At 37.8% G+C, this 16,890-nt stretch overlaps 1 protein-coding gene across 2 annotated transcripts in view; it reads left to right on the top strand.

Annotated features, from left to right (window-relative positions):
* The window catches only part of LOC134753356 (leishmanolysin-like peptidase), a 194,931-nt gene extending 178,276 nt beyond the window's left edge, over positions 1-16,655 (top strand). Inside the window, exons 12-18 of one of the 2 annotated variants that reach the window (XM_063689235.1) lie at positions 2,036-2,223; positions 6,129-6,261; positions 6,443-6,602; positions 8,345-8,439; positions 10,376-10,447; positions 11,625-11,756; positions 12,255-16,655. In XM_063689235.1, the coding sequence (XP_063545305.1) occupies positions 2,036-2,223; positions 6,129-6,261; positions 6,443-6,602; positions 8,345-8,439; positions 10,376-10,447; positions 11,625-11,756; positions 12,255-12,395 (921 nt within the window). In that variant the 3' untranslated portion in view covers positions 12,396-16,655. The remainder of the gene's footprint in view (positions 1-2,035; positions 2,224-6,128; positions 6,262-6,442; positions 6,603-8,344; positions 8,440-10,375; positions 10,448-11,624; positions 11,757-12,254) is intronic. The other variant, XM_063689236.1, reaches the window with a different exon arrangement.
* Positions 16,656-16,890: the final 235 nt, after the last annotated feature.

Raw genomic sequence — 16,890 nt, 5'->3', positions numbered from 1 at the left:
AATTACTTTTATGATTTTGACCCATGTTCTTTTACTGATATGCGTTAAAATTGTTAAATAACAAACGAAACCGTCAACGCCATCTATACGACTGTAGGCCAAAACTAGTAGCGCCCTCTGAACGAGAATCAAATTTTCTTGATTTTCGAGGCACGTTTTTTCCTTAGACTGTATACATCTATTACGGAGTTATATCTATCTTTGGTAATACCGTGTAATATACAGAATACCGAGTTAATATAATATTATACCAACTTATAATGCAATTGATATATTTCGGCGCATCAACGTAGAAAAAGCGTTCGGGGGTGAAAATGGGTGATGCTTCCATCCATATACTCATTTTATAAAAAATGAATTGAATAAATCATTAGTTTGGCGCTATTAGGAAAAAAATCTCAGTATTGAACGTTAATAAGTAATAAGAATAACAAAACCTTTTTAGTATACAGTTTATATACAATTTAATTGTTAACACCCTGATACTCTTGCATTTTTTTTTTCATTATTGTTGTTATTGTTTTTGTTCTTGTTTGCACAAATAGCTCTGTTTTACTCTGTAGAAACTTTATTAAACATGATGTTAAAATATTTTCCCCTCACTAGCTCGGAAAGTTGTCTTTTATCCTTTAAAACAAGCGGGGAAAAACGCATTTTATCCACTAGTGGGGAAAGTAATTTGACCTTGGATGGAGCATGTTTAAGTAGCTTGACAGATAACAAAACGTAAAACGCTCATAATAATGATTCGTTTGATATTAATTATCATTAAACAAATGGTTTGAGAATCTAATAAAAACTACCAAATTTAGCTTTATTTAATGATTTTATGTCATAAACCTTAAAGGTCCATAAGAAACGTTTGTTTTTTTTAATAATGATGTTAAGTATAATTCTGAACGCACAAGTTGAGTCGATGCAATTTCAAAACGCATCATTGATATTTCATGCGTCAGAAATGTCAACATTGTCAACAAAATTTTTACTTAAAAACCTCACGAAAAAATACAGAATTTCCAGGTTTTTTCGTTATAATATCGTAAAAAAATGAGTGATTTCAGTGATGAAGATGATCTAACGCCTGTGGATGTTGCACTTTCCTCGCTATAGTGAGGTGAAAAGTTTTGTGTTTCACACGGGTGCAAATGTATTTTACTGCTCGTGTGTTGAAATACTTGCTACGCTCAGGATTCTATTTTAGAACCACTCGCTTCGCTCGTGGTTCAACTATAGAATCCTTTCGCTTGCTCGTGTTTCAATTCCACACTCGCGGGTAAAATACAACTTTGCACCCTTGTATAACAAATAACTATTTCATTAAGGAAACTGTAAGTCTACCTTTAAGAAAATTTCCAGTGTTATGTATAACTATGGAAGACTGTTTGTTTCATAAAAAAAAAAGTGACCAATATCATTAATTTGTTGTACTTAACATGTATATTTTGTAGGTATTTTTTATGGAACAATTAAGGTAAAAGATCGTCATTCTTGAAAACGTTTACTTAACATGATTTAGAACCTAATTAATGTGTCCAAATATAACAATTAAAATAAATACATATAAAAATCGGGATCGGAAGAGTTGATAAAACATTTACAGTTATGCTAATGCACACACCTTACAACCTATTGAAGACAGACCGACCGGAAATATATGTATATATATATAAAGGGACCAGGCTGAAAATCAGCGCTGGATATATGTACACAACATATCTAGCACAGGCTGAGACTGGTACCCATTGCCTATAACGGTATGAAATTTAAATGAATGTACCTACCTACTATGTTTAAGATCTACTTGTTCGTATTGTTATTACTTAATTAAGGTTTAAGGAATGTAAGATTTCTAGTTATGGCAATAAACTTTTTTTATCTTTATCTTTAATGTTTATTCCTTCTACCGCCACAAAGACGTCAAGTGACGAGCGCGGCGACAGCCCAATATCAACCTTCGTGCATCCCGATAAGGTTCAAACTAACGCACACGATAGGCGTGCCGTGGGGTTATTAAAATATTTCCTCTTTTTTCCAGAACGAAGCCATGACCGGCACCCACACACAGAACTCCGTCTTCAGCCGCATCACCCTCGCCCTGATGGAGGACACGGGCTGGTACCGCGCCGACTACAGTGTGGCGGCGCCTTTAGACTGGGGCCGCGGACTCGGCTGCCAGTTCGCTACGACATCGTGCAAGCAGTGGCTGAACTCGCAAAGGTTGAGGTACAGCTTGTATTGTCTCACCTGCCGACTACAGTGTGGCGGCGGCTTTAGACTGGGGCCGAGGACTGGGCTGCCAGTTCGCTACGACATCGTGCAAGCAGTGGCTGAACTCGCAAAGGTTGAGGTACAGCTTGTATTGTCTCACCTGCCGACTACAGTGTGGCGGCGGCTTTAGACTGGGGCCGAGGACTGGGCTGCCAGTTCGCTACGACATCGTGCAAGCAGTGGCTGAACTCGCAAAGGTTGAGGTACAGCTTGTATTGTCTCACCTGCCGACTACAGTGTGGCGGCGGCTTTATACTGGGGCCGACGACTGGGCTGCCAGTTCGCTACGACATCGTGCAAGCAGTGGCTGAACTCGCAAAGGTTGAGGTACAGCTTGTATTGTCTCACCTGCCGACTACAGTGTGGCGGCGGCTTTAGACTGGGGCCGAGGACTGGGCTGCCAGTTCGCTACGACATCGTGCAAGCAGTGGCTGAACTCGCAAAGGTTGAGGTACAGCTTGTATTGTCTCACCTGCCGACTACAGTGTGGCGGCGGCTTTAGACTGGGGCCGAGGACTGGGCTGCCAGTTCGCTACGACATCGTGCAAGCAGTGGCTGAACTCGCAAAGGTTGAGGTACAGCTTGTATTGTCTCACCTGCCGACTACAGTGTGGCGGCGGCTTTAGACTGGGGCCGCGGACTCGGCTGCCAGTTCGCTACGACATCGTGCAAGCAGTGGCTGAACTCGCAAAGGTTGAGGTACAGCTTGTATTGTCTCACCTGCCGACTACAGTGTGGCGGCGGCTTTAGACTGGGGCCGCGGACTCGGCTGCCAGTTCGCTACGACATCGTGCAAGCAGTGGCTGAACTCGCAAAGGTTGAGGTACAGCTTGTATCGTCTCACGTGCCGACTACAGTGTGGCGGCGGCTTTAGACTGGGGCCGCGGACTCGGCTGCCAGTTCGCTACGACATCGTGCAAGCAGTGGCTGAACTCGCAAAGGTTGAGGTACAGCTTGTATCGTCTCACGTGCCGACTACAGTGTGGCGACGCCTTTAGACAGGGGCCGAGGGCTGGGCTGCTAGTACCACGTCGTACAAGCAGTGGCTGAATACGCAAAGGTTGAGGTACAGCTTGTATTGTCTCACCTGCCGACTACAGTGTGGCGGCGGCTTTAGACTGGGGCGGAGGACTGGGCTGCCAGTTCGCTACGACATCGTGCAAGCAGTGGCTGAACTCGCAAAGGTTGAGGTACAGCTTGTATTGTAGTGTACACGGGTACCGCGCCTACAGTGTGGCGGCGCCACTGGACTGGAGCTGAGGACTCGGCTGCGCGTCAACGTGTACACCCAGCTGCAAAAGTGCATACCCACTTTATAAATGTATATTATTCCATCCATCACATCCATGTATGCACTTTTGCAGCTAGCTGTACTGTAAACATTGTACCATGGACTTACCATTGATTAGCTACAGGAATTGGACTGAATACTCATTTAATATTCTAATTTAAATATTGTTAAAATTATATTATAAAATGTCTAACATTGTAACTATACAATCGGGAAGGAACAGGCTCTTGAGACACAAGGAAACCTACTTTGAGAGCCAGAAACCAATGTTATATAATAACAAAGTTGCAATAAAGATTATTTTATATTTATATTTTACTATTTTATAATATTGGCCAGTCTAAATTAAGCAATCTCATTGTAAATCAAGATAAAATTCATTAGTGTGGTTTCCGTATCCAGCCCGTTTAGGTTTAAATAAGTCTCGGATCATGAGACCCTATTTTATTCGTAGAAATAATTCTAATATTTATTTTTGTACACCTAAATTGAAAGATTTTTCTCTTTTCCAAGCGATATCCCGGATAATACAACGGAGTAAGTTATTGACTGTAGGGATAAATCCTTTTAAAGTGCACGCCCTTCCAAAGCACTTGCGCATTTAAATACATACGTATGTAATTATGTATGTATAACCTTTTATTTTTTGTATATCTATAACATAGACATAGTATATATAAGTAGTTAGACATGAAACCGAGCAAAGAGAAAGACATATTCATGTATTGACAGTTTCATGTATGGCAGCATAATCCTTTTTCTCTTTCACTCTTTTACATTTCGGTATTTCGCCATCGCCTCCTTGCTATGATGCCATAACCCGACCATGAAAAAATGCCCGGTCGGTGATAAAGACAAAGCATGGCACTATCTTCTCTTTCCTCTTATAGGAATCGCAATAACACTATCTTTCTCTATCAAAGAGTGTCAGGCCCTTAATCTATAAGATTACATTAGAGAAGCGATGGTGGCCTAGTGGTAAGAGCGTGCGACTTGCAATGCGGAGGTCGCAGGTTCTAACCCCGGCTCGTACCAATGAGATTTTCGTAACTTATGTACCTACGAAATATCAAATCAAACTTATTAAATATATTAATAACGGGTCACTCACGTATTTTAAGTCGAAAAACGCTCGTCATGTTTCACTCCGTACCGAGTAGTATCATCAGGAGCTAGCGTTGACGGTGACGGACCGGCGCAGACTACGAAATATCATTTGATAATAATACCAGTCGCTTTTCGGTGAAGGAAAACATCGTGAGGATACCGGAATAATCCCAATAAGGTCTAAGTTTAGGGTTGGAAGGTCAGATGGCAGTCGCTTTCTTAAAAACTAGGGCCTACGCCAATAATTGGGATTAGTTTCCAAGCGGACCCCAGGCTACCATGAGCCGTGGCATAATGCCGGGACAACGCGAGGTAGATGATGATGATATATAAGATTACATTAGAGTGTTTATAAGTTTATGATGGTTTATCTTTACTACTCTCTTTTACTATTTATTGCGGATTTATTGTTTTATATCAAATATTTTTAGCACGAGTACCTATATTAATAAAACCTGCAAAATTTATATTAGGGCACAGAATAAATAATAGTACTACCGTACAAAAATAAACTTCCTACAAACCCGAAGTTTGACAGCTGTTCAGGGTCGGATCATGCTGTCCCTTTCCAATATATGGCACTATCCCTATCGGTTAGGGTTGTCAAAATTCAAGTCATTATCTTGTCTGTGGTCGTGCACGCAAAGGGACGTCAAGTTGTGCCAACCCTAATAATTGCTCAGAGCAATGCTGAGCCGAACGGAGCCGAGTTTGCCCGACGCAAGGAGTTTCGCACCCCTGATTAGGGCTGTGTTCTTACATTTTGGTAATAAGATAATATGAATATGTATTAAAGTCTATATTTATCTTTACAAGCATCTCTGAAAAGGAATATGAAGAGTAAGTTGTTTTTTGTAATGAGTATTAAAATAAAAAGGCATTTATTTATATCACCTACAATCAGGATAAACGCGTAAATCTTAACGCAGATGGCGCTGCGATCGTTCAAGAAAAATGCAGTTATGCCAAATCCATAGAAACATGAGCCATAGACTAGAGACTTTTTTAGTTTTTTAGTGCTCCTGACAGTTGGGAGCATTTCTAATCTGTGGGTTTTTAACATCATTACCAGCAAAATTTTGTTGGATTTTCGTGTTATAGTCTGGCAAATAAGTTTTGTCAGTAGAGTCTGTGCGGAAAGAGAAGAGATGACAAACTATACCTACTTACCATGGAGACTGTATAAAGGAGCCAAATCTCTATGTATGAAAAGTGTCCATGTGAAATACTACCAAAAACAACCTACGTAATTTGGTCGGGTTATTTGTTGCCTTATATGGTTCATGTTATACTCATGTCCCAGAGCCTAACTAGCGCCACCGGAGAGATTAGGAACTATTATTTAAAGCTTAACGCGGTCAATTTTACAACAATTCTGCCATAAGAGATTGCGATCCTTTCTATACCATCCATACTACTTACTTAACAAACAAATATTTTATATAAGTACTTTTCTTTTCAGACGTAAGAACCCGGCGCCATTTTGTGAACGCATCAAGGGGGACCCGCTGCGCACAGAATGCTCGCCGCGGCGCTCCGCCGTCGTGCTCTGTAATCTTGTTCGACATGAGAACATATTACCGAGAGCTTACCAGGTATTTTACTAAATATCTATCCGGCCTTCACCACTTTAGGGCTTCGTCACTTTTTCATATCCTTTTTTATATTGATGAGCAATAAAGAATATTTGCGTTGTATTGTATTGTATTAAATAAATGTTTATTATCTTAAGCAAAGTTAATTATACTTATGTAAAACATTTATTACTCGTCGCAGCACTTCGACACGCTCCCCAACGTGGCCCCAGGCGAAGAGGCGCACTACGGAGGCTCCGTGTCTCTCGCGGACTACTGCCCTTATCTACAAGAGTTCACTTGGAGACACAAGAGCGTGCTCATACGAGGCAGCCGCTGTGAATATGAAGAAAATACTCCCAGTAAGTCTGTTGCGTCTCAACCTCGTACCACAAAATTCTAACAGATGGCGTTAGCTTTCCTACATCGCGCTACGGAGTTCCGAATGTCAGTTATCATAAATACAACTCAATACAGCACTATATGTCACTATGGAGGCTCCGTGTCCCTAGCTGACTACTGTCCGTATCTATTAGATACAGCCTGGTGACAGACAGACGGACAGTGGAGTCTTAGAAAATGAACTAGGTTATTGGATGAAAGCGATGGACTATGTGCCGGACTATGGAAAAAAAATCGGACGCTAGTCTAATAAAATTGTAAGGTGCGTTGGGGTAATTGATAGTGTTTTTCATGCGTTGTTAGATGTAAAGTCGCCCGTAATGCTTCGGCATACGGACGATTTTTTGTCTTACCTAGGGTTGAAAAAACCCGGAAAAATTCCCGTTTTTTTTCTAAAAGCCATGTTTTTAAAGTTTTGTTCGGAAAAATACAATGTCACTTAGTCCCGGTCAATATAAGTCTAGTGAAACTAACCGTGAATCATTCAAAACTCTAATGTCATTAGTGCCTATAATTTTCCAATAAAAACTGAAAAATACGATAAAAACTAAAATTTCAAAACGTCCTGAAAAAAAAAACCTTTTTTTTTTATGATGAATAGGCAGTTTGACCACGATCCCATCTGATGGTAAGTGTTTTGATTTTTCGAGAATTTTCAACCCTAGTCTTACCCCTCATGAAAAACTCTTTCAAAGTCAAACTTACCCCAACGCACCTTTACAATTTAATTTCATACGTAATGTTATTGAAAATTGAAAATCTTTATTTCAGGTCTGTCGGCCCATATTTTGTTAGTTTACATTTCTTAAAAATATATTAGTAAACACACATAAATTGTAAAATTAATTAATTAAAATTAAAATTATAAATAAATTAGCTTCAATTCAATAAAATTTGATTAAAAACCTCAACGAATCTAAATGCACAGTCCTCCACATGCACAACAAAAACCCAAAGTTGCCATACACTTTAAACAGCGTAGCGTTAGCAGGAACCATGACCCAACAAGACCTGGGAGTCATAGTGTCTAATGATCTCAAGTGGGAACCCCATATTTCACGAATAGTAAAAAAGGCTAACTCTATAATCTACATAATTAGAAAAGCTTTTCGTATCCTCACCACCGAAACAATGCTAAAGATATATAAGACCTACATAAGACCAATTCTGGAATATGGCTTTCAGATATGGAATCCATACTTCAAAAAAGATTGACATGATCGAGCGAGTGCAGCGTAGATTCACTAAAATTCCCGCACAACTAAAGTCACTTTCATACGAAGAAAGATTAGTCAAGCTGGGCCTGACAACACTGCAAAAAAGGCGTGAACGCGGCGACTTGATCGAAACGTTCAAAATAATTAACGGATATTACGACTGTCCAGAACTAAGCGATCTGTTCGCTCGAAACTCAAACACGCGCACAAGAGGACACAACCTTAAACTAATAACAACAAAGCACAAAACAAATATCGGCAAACACTTTATTGCAAACCGAGTAGTAAAGGCTTGGAACAAATTACCCTCAGAAGTTGTGAACTCTGCAAGTGTTAATCAATTTAAAAATAGACTAGACAAACTATGCTAACTGTGCTAAGTGAACTATGATTTAGACGTACCAGCATCAGCTGCCTGTCTAAAATGAAATAATAATAATAATAAAATTACACATCCATTAAATTCCATTTCTTTATTGTTACAGAGACTGACGTAAATTTCGCGCTGGAGAACTACGGCGCGCACTCCAAGTGCTTCGACCACAGTGACCGAGTTTGGGAACAGAAATCTTGCCGACAGGTCAGTTAAAAAAACTATTGTATTGTAAATTATTAAACTATGTATTTGTGTTTTTCTACTCGTCGACTGTATTAAGATTTCGTATACCAAAGGTACTTTTTCATATATAGGCTCCCAACTCAACTATTTAGTCAAGTATAATGAATTTGACCAATCACGTGGTGCCGCGGTCCAGTGGAAAAGACACCAACGCGCGACTATTTCATGAGTAATTTTTACCTATTCATATATTATGCACACGTTAATGTCTTTTGTACCTACTACTGAAATACTTAACTAATTTTCTTTAATTATTTAGGTTTTATAGTAGAAAAAAAAATTATGACTCGTAGAAAAGGTATTGTATACAACAGTGATTATAATCAAGCTTTTCAATCTCGTACCTATAGTAGGCCACTCAGCAAGCTTCGTGGCGTAAACACGGTACTCGACTGAAAAGCTCTCTATTATATCACGATTGTATGGTTCATTTTAGGTCCTATCAACTCTCCTTAATAGTCCTTACACCCTGGCGGGTGCTGCCTCTGCGTGCGTCCCATGACACGGGCAAGAGCAGCATCCCCCGCGGTGTACCCCTTACATTTCACTAGTGTTAAAAGGGCTTCTACGTGTTGGCTTCGGCTCCGCGCACGCCTCCCAAAGGTCCGGAACCGTGTTCCGTGATGGGAAAGACTTGATCTTAATCTCAGATTCCGTAGGTATTAACTATTTGACACAAGAGCCCTAATTATACGAATGACTTTTACACACACAAACACATAACACACATTGCTTAAGGAATAACTTTTAACACACAGGGCTTTTGGAATTGGATCACAGGTGATATTTTCGAGGTACGCTGTACGCAACTGAGTAAGCTGAACGCTAAATCTTTCTGTATTTTGCCAATTTAAAATTGCTTACCATTGGGCGATTCGTTTGCTCCAGGGATGTTGCGGATGCCGATTTTTTGACATCCGCGGATGCACATAAAAACGTCAAGTATTACAATTTAGTCATTTTTATTTAAAAAAAACGAAACTTTTAGTATTTGAACAAGAATATAGGTGCCCCACTATCGCATTACTATACTAAAGTCAAAATAAAACAAACTTTTCACTTCTTGTCGCTGTCCGTCATAGGCTAAAGTGCTCGATCGACGAATCACAAAAACGAAACGAGATTCCTATTGGCTAATGACCAAATTACCTAGCACTTACGCCGCCGCTAAGACGTTCCTGTACCTACCTGTTCCACATCCGCATCCGCATTAAGCTCCGCATCGATTTTATGCAGATGCGGATGGGGATGCGTATATTCGCAACATCCCTGGTTCTCTCGTACATATGGTGCTACTTTCTCGCACTAGTGCGGAAAAGAGCACTTTTCGTGCATATGTCGAAAGTTTAAAGGGCCATATGTACTGTAAAACGTTGTACGATACACGTGCGAATAGGTAATTCGCAACTCGTGTCGATTTAAAACACTCCTTTTAATAATTAAACTTATTTGCCATGATATGTTTTTTTTATTTACTCGCACAATGCATAGTAAAACAATGTATGATACACGTGCGCTTTGCTCGCTCGTGAATAAAATTTCACTCGTCGGAAGTCATACACTTTCCGCACTTGTTGCATAAATAGCTATTACGATCCTCAGTTTGCTTTTTTTTGCTAGCATATTTTGTGTTTATTTCATTTAAGAGCCTGCAGAATATCATCTTTCCTAGACATACTCAACTTTTTTACTCCAAATGGCATAGCGGGTTCAACCCCAGTAGCATTTATACGTCATTATGACGTCAGCGACGTCATTATGACGTAATAATGCCGTAATTATGACGTCGCTGACGTCATTTTGCTACCTGGGAAGTTGGTTGAGTAATTCAGACCCATCTTGTATAAATCTATAAGCGTGAATCATGTAATTAAATAAATTATGTTGTTCCTTACAGATACGAGAATGGCAACATTGGGGCTCGGGATGCTACAAATATAAGTGCGAAAGTGGCCGCCTGCATATTGTGGTAATTATCTAGTACTTATTTATTTTACTCTATGAATACTTTAACATTTCTTAAGGGTCTCCGGCAAGCTCGGTTTTCCATACAAACGTTACAACTTTACAAATTACTAATTACGTTACAAATGCGGCGAATTTAAGTTTTTCATACAAAACTTGTTTTTGCTCCATTTCGTTTGTTTAAAATATTCGCTCTGTATAATCAACCGTGCCTCATCAGTTATCAACGTTTTCTAGTCATTTAAAAGTCAGAAATTATACCTTTGGACTGACCTACCTACGGTGTCCAGTGTCCACCCGTTGATATCTTAAAAAATAAAAACTTATTTCATGTGTGGTAACACAGCAAACGAGATGCGAAAAAAGTGTTTTTCTAGATAACGTTTAAAAAAAATCATAAATAAATAAGTATTAACTTCTTTCAAAATTCGGTAGACAAAAATGGAGATAAAAGATTGAAGAACCGATAGCCGTTTGTCTTATAATTGTATATGTAGTGCAAAAGTAGGAGATATAACCATTCAAAACTTGTCAAAAATCGATGAAAACCGCGGGTAGACCCTTAAAGCCGATTTAGACCGAATGCATTATACAACGGTCAACAAAGTACCATTTGTTCGTGAATAAACTTGCATCTTCTTAGAAAATTAGATCTTGTATCAATAATTGCTAGTGTTGGTTGACGTAACTGATGACCGAAGAGCTGGCGGTTTCCACGCACAAAGTATCAGCATTGCGATACAGCGAGGAAATGCCGCCAGCATCCTTTGTACAATGCCTAAAGGGCCTATTTTAGATTTAAGCTAGTTATTAATTTAGTTTAGTATTCATACAGTTGCTGTAATATCTCTGTTATCTATTATGTAAATAAATGATTTATATTGCTAGGGTTGCCGCTAATGATAAAATTGAAATTTGATTTTATTTATAATTCTGTTATATATTTTTTGTATTGATTGAAATGTTTAATTTGTTAAATAGGTAATTGAAATTGATTTTATTAATAATTCTGTATTTTCTAAGTATGTAAATTGTAATGTATGTTGTGATTTGTGATTATTTGGATGAATGTTTAATTTTAATTTTGTACAACTGTACTTTTTTGACTTTCATAGGTGCATTATGTTAATGCCTAAATTGAAATAAAGAAAATTGAATTGAATTGAATTGAATTGTTCCAGGTTGGTAATTACACGTACACCTGCTTCCACGCGGGGCAGGTGCTGCAGGTACGCATCATCAAGAGGGGCTGGCTCCACAAAGGTGGCGTGGTGTGCCCGCCCTGCAGAGAAGTATGCGGCAATGAGTTCAAGGTCAGTGTTTGTGTGTCAGTCTTAACCCCTTTGCTTTTTACTATTTGTTGTTATAGCGGCAACAGGTGTTCATCCTCACACCCTAGCACCTAAATGGTCGCGTACTGTGCGGTTTAAGAGGAATTTCCTTCCGCGTACGCTTCGGCTGTGGAATGAGCTCCCTGCCGAGGTTTTCCCGAGGGGCTACAGTATGGGGTTCTTCAAGGAGTGTACAGGTTTTTAAAGGGTCGGCAACGCGCGTGTAATATCTCCGGTGTTTCAGGCATCCATAGGCTACGGTAACTGCTTACCATCAGGCGGGCCGTATGCTTGATTGTCACCGACGTGGTATAAAAATAAAAAAAACAGAAATACATCATCTGTGAAAATTTCAACTGTCTAGCTATCACGGTTCATGAGATACAGCCTGGTGACAAACAGACGGACAGTGGAGTTAGTAATAGTTTTTACCCTTTGGGTACGGCACCCTAAAAATATTGATATAATTTGTTATTTCAGAGCCGCGGTGAATACTGCAAAGGTGGCGAAGAGGCGATGCCGCCCAACCTGTACCCCAGTGACGTATTAACATGCTCGGCGCCATCTTTGTTACCGGCCGCCATCTTAATTGCGGCGGCCATCTTGTGTCGCGTCTTTTAATCACTTTAATTACCATTTTCTGGCCAATAGGGAAGCGTTTATGAGCTGTAGGGGGCAGTACAAGAGCATCCTGTTATTAGCGCGCAATTTCAATGTGAAGCATAAGTTTCTAAATTATATGATAGCGTGCGTGAACTGTTGGGGGCAGCACCTGCTAATGTGTCAATGTCAAGTTTAAGAGGATACAGCAGCTGAGATTTAAATATTTTAGTTGTTAATATTTGAGAAGTTGATAGTATTTCTTGGCTTTTTACTTCTAATTTGAAAAAGAAAACTTATCGTATGTCGGTTAGTCAGGTCATTTTGTTACCTACGTGTGTGAATAAATCAAAAACCAACTATTTAAAATAAACTAAAATGAAGATAGTATGTAAGTAGGTATGTACAGACCAAATGAATTATTTTATAAGTCGCAGCACAGACAATTAGAGTGATAAAAATTGTGAAGTCGAACAAAAAATCTTAGTAACCAAAGAGGATATAATAGGATAGAGCGGTACTGTCATAGTAAATTTTGTAACCACAGTAAATTCACTGCCATCTATCGACACACGATTAAAATAAAAAATAAAAATATCAAAAAATGTATTTATATATGGATATATGTTTTTTTTATTTGCAATATTGGTATTAATTATTTTTATATTATTTTGACCCATGTTCTTTCACTGATATGCGTTAAAATTGTTAAATAACAAAAGAAACCGTCAACGCCATCTATACGAGAGTAAGCCAAAGGTAGTGGCGCCATCTGATCGAGAATCAAATTTTCTTGATTTTCGAGGCACGTTTTTTCCTTAGACTGTATCCATCTATTACGGAATTATATCTATCTTTGGTAGTAATATATTAAAGTTTGTCAAACTATTAAATTTGTCAAATTGTTTTAGCGCCATCTAGCCACGAATACTTGTTAGTTTAGTTGTCTGTGGTCAAATTAGGTAGTTAAGTATAAAATATCTTAATTTAAGTATTATACTAACATTATATACATTGCAAAGGTTACCTATTTTATTTTGCAATTATAAGTATTATTTATATTAATTGTTTTACAAATAATTATGTTTATCTTGCATTCGCTCATTCCTAAATGATTATAAAATGAATTTAGTTAATTATAGATTAAGAGTTATTAATTATAAAAGAGATGTAGTTTAATAAAAAATGTCCCTCGATTTGACAGGTCTGCCGATAGATGGCGCGCTTGTTAAAAGTTGACGTTTGGCAATAGGGAGTATTACGCGAAACACTGCGTAGGGGGCGCCACTACCACAGTTTGAGGGTCTATCGCGAAACAAGAAAATCGAAATTTCGTTATATAACATCTCTGTCACTTTATATTCGAGCGATAAAGAGGCAGATAGCGAAATTTCGGATTCGCGTTTCCCGGTAGGTCTTCTGCAAACAAACCGCCATGATGCATCAATGTCATATTTTATTATCTCTGAAAACTTGTCAAAAACCTGTTAAAGGTACAGTATGTATAAGTTACTCTGTGGTTTACTAAAAAGGCTAATGCTGCACTCTGGTGGCAGAACATTGGAGTAATATGGCACCGTTTAGAGTAATTTACTTACTGTCAAACTGCAAGGCACAATTTCTTCTTAAACTTTACACCTCTTGTACAGAAATAACTCGCCTAACATATGTGACATTTTCAACTAAAAGGTACCACATTGTCGCTTGTCAATAAGGTTGATTTCAAATTGAAGCTGTATGGAAATAGCGCCTTATTGACAACCGACAATAAGTACCCTTTTGATTGAAATGGCACATATAGTTGGTCAAACCAAACTGTCAGTAAATAAGAACAAAAAAAACTATGCTCATCCTTTTCTTTTGGGTGCTAGCACTAGTGTAAGCAAAAATAGTATGATTCTCTCTGTCTATGTTTGAAATGAGACAGACATAAAAGCTTGAAACCCCCAAAACTTATATACATTTGACATTTTGAAAGGCCTCCATCTACACTGGCGCCCCTAGCGGCGAAAAAAAACGCGGTAGCCCTCATTATAATTGGGTAGCTTTCATAATCAATTTGCTCAAGAATTTTGTTTTTCTTAAAATAAGACTAAATCTGTGTATTCCTTTTACTTTATTAATTTGTTTTATTGTGATTTAAATTTTCTATTTTTTTTTTTATTGCGTCCAGTCACTTTTGTGTTAAATGTAAAGCTTGACCAGGAATATATGATATGATCACGCGCCATGTTGCGGAATTTCACTGGAACTATTTTTTTCATGCTATACTGAACTGTTACCCTATACATGAGAATAACAGCGCCCTCTTGACAATGATCATATATTACTGGTCAGGCTTTACGTATGTTAGTTTTAACACACTTTAGCGTTAGAAAACTTAAAATAAAGTTTATTGTGACGTTCTTCGGAAAAGGACCTCAGTTCACTATGCAAAAGTGCACCTTTTTACGGAGAACATTCACCTGATCAAAACTTCCAAAATATTTTTGGTAAGTTCAAAAAAGTGGGGTGTTGTCTTTAAATTTTAAATAGGCATTTTCGGATGAAATTTCTCAAAAAGTGTAACTAAAAATATTTTACTCCTTTCGAAAATGCCAAAATATCGTCAGTAATTTTAAAAATTTATTTGTACCTACTTAGACAAATGTCAGGACACTTTTTTAGGGTTCCGTACCTAAAAAGGAAAAGACGGAACCCTTATAGGATCACTTTGTTGTCCGTCCGTCTGTCTGTAAAGACCCTTTATCTCGGGAACACGCGGAAGTTTTTGTACGGAACCCTCGGTGGGCGAGTCAGGCACTTGGCCCGTTTTTTTTTAAATTGACAATGCTTAAAATTTGTCTTGAATGCCATACTTTAATTTATTTATAATTAGTGCAATCACTAAATATTTGTTTGTAAATAAAAAACTTCTATTTTTAATGGTGCTTCATTTGCTTTAATCGTGTATATGTTATTCCTATTATAAGTTATTTTATACGCATAGTCGAAGTTAAGTATTTCAATATGTTTTTCGAATTTCGTGAAGTTGTTGAGCGTTTCTTAAAAAAATACAAAAATCTTTTTACGTAACTTTTTGTTTTGTCAATAGGGGTAAGTGCGTCTGCAGGTTGCTGCAGGGAAGTGTAGGTAGCCTTCACGTTGGGGCCTGTTTACACATTTATAAAAATATTTTTAAATATAAATATTATAGAGACATTCTTACACAAATTGAAGTCCCACGGTAACCTCAAGAAGGCTTGTGTTGTGGGTACTCAGACAACGATATATATAATATACAAATACTTAAATACATAGAAAAAATCCATGACTCAGGAACAAATGTCTGTGTCACACAAATAAATGCTCTTACCGGGATTCGAACCCAGGACCATCGGCTTTACAGGCAGGGTCAATACCCACTAGGCCAGACCGGCCGTCAAATTATTATAAATTAATAAGTGTTTACACATTAATAAGTCTTTATTCCGAGTTTATACATTTTCTACTAAAGTAAGAAGAAAGTAAGTAGCAAATGTAGCACTAATCAATGTGTAATCAGACCCCAATGTGAGGTCCAGTCACACTTAACCGTATGCCAGCCTTACCCGTATCGCCTTCACGAAAAAAAATTGTTTAAAAAAAGGGGCATTTTCTATGAGAAGGGACCTTATTGTCGATGGCGCTTACGCCGCACAGCGTCGCGCGGCATTATATATATAATATATATATGTTTATTGCTTTCACATTGGTAAAATTACAGATGTTCTTAATCGATAATGTATCACAACATGACACCCTGTAAGGGTATTGCAATTTTATCTATCTACTCTAAACTAATACATATGTAAATTAAACACAGAGATAACATTACACAAAAGTTATACCTATCTAAGCTATGTATTACTTATATGTCTATTTATGGTATTTATTACAATCAAAATATTCTTGTATAGAATAAAATAAAATTTGTATTTATATCGGAGCATCGTTAATAATGGCGTAAGCGCCATCGACAATAAGGTCCCTTTGTATAGAAAATACCACAAATAAGCGTAATACATTTTTTAGGGAAAGCTTAATTACTTTTTTCATATTAGTCAAAGAAAATTTTGAATTTATTTAGATAAACTAACGATAATTCCATATTCAATTTTGTTTCGTGTGTGGATTTAGTAAATTAATTAATATTAACGGATATCGTTATATAAGAAATCATAAAAATTTGTATTTGTATAAAGAGATGTAAAACAGATGAAACTGTACTGATATTTAATAAAAAAATATTTTGAATAAAACTATTTGTTGTTTTTTTTTACCTACCTACAATAATATAGCTCTGTAATTGGCTCCTACTACCTATTAAGTCATATAGGCTAGCCAAATTAGAATTTTTCGGAGAATAAATTTCGAGCAAGCTGGATATCGTTTTAATACCTTCATTTGGTCCTAAATGCGTATAATCCGACTTTGCCCAAACCTTGGTGTGCAAAAATCTTTGCTCTTTCAGATTTTTGCTCGTAGCTCGAAAACG

The sequence above is a fragment of the Cydia strobilella genome, chromosome 26 (genome assembly GCF_947568885.1).
Source record: "Cydia strobilella chromosome 26, ilCydStro3.1, whole genome shotgun sequence".
Lineage (NCBI taxonomy): Eukaryota > Metazoa > Arthropoda > Insecta > Lepidoptera > Tortricidae > Cydia > Cydia strobilella.
The sequence above is the reverse complement of the archived record's forward strand: the minus strand, read 5'-3'. Positions and strand labels throughout refer to the sequence as shown.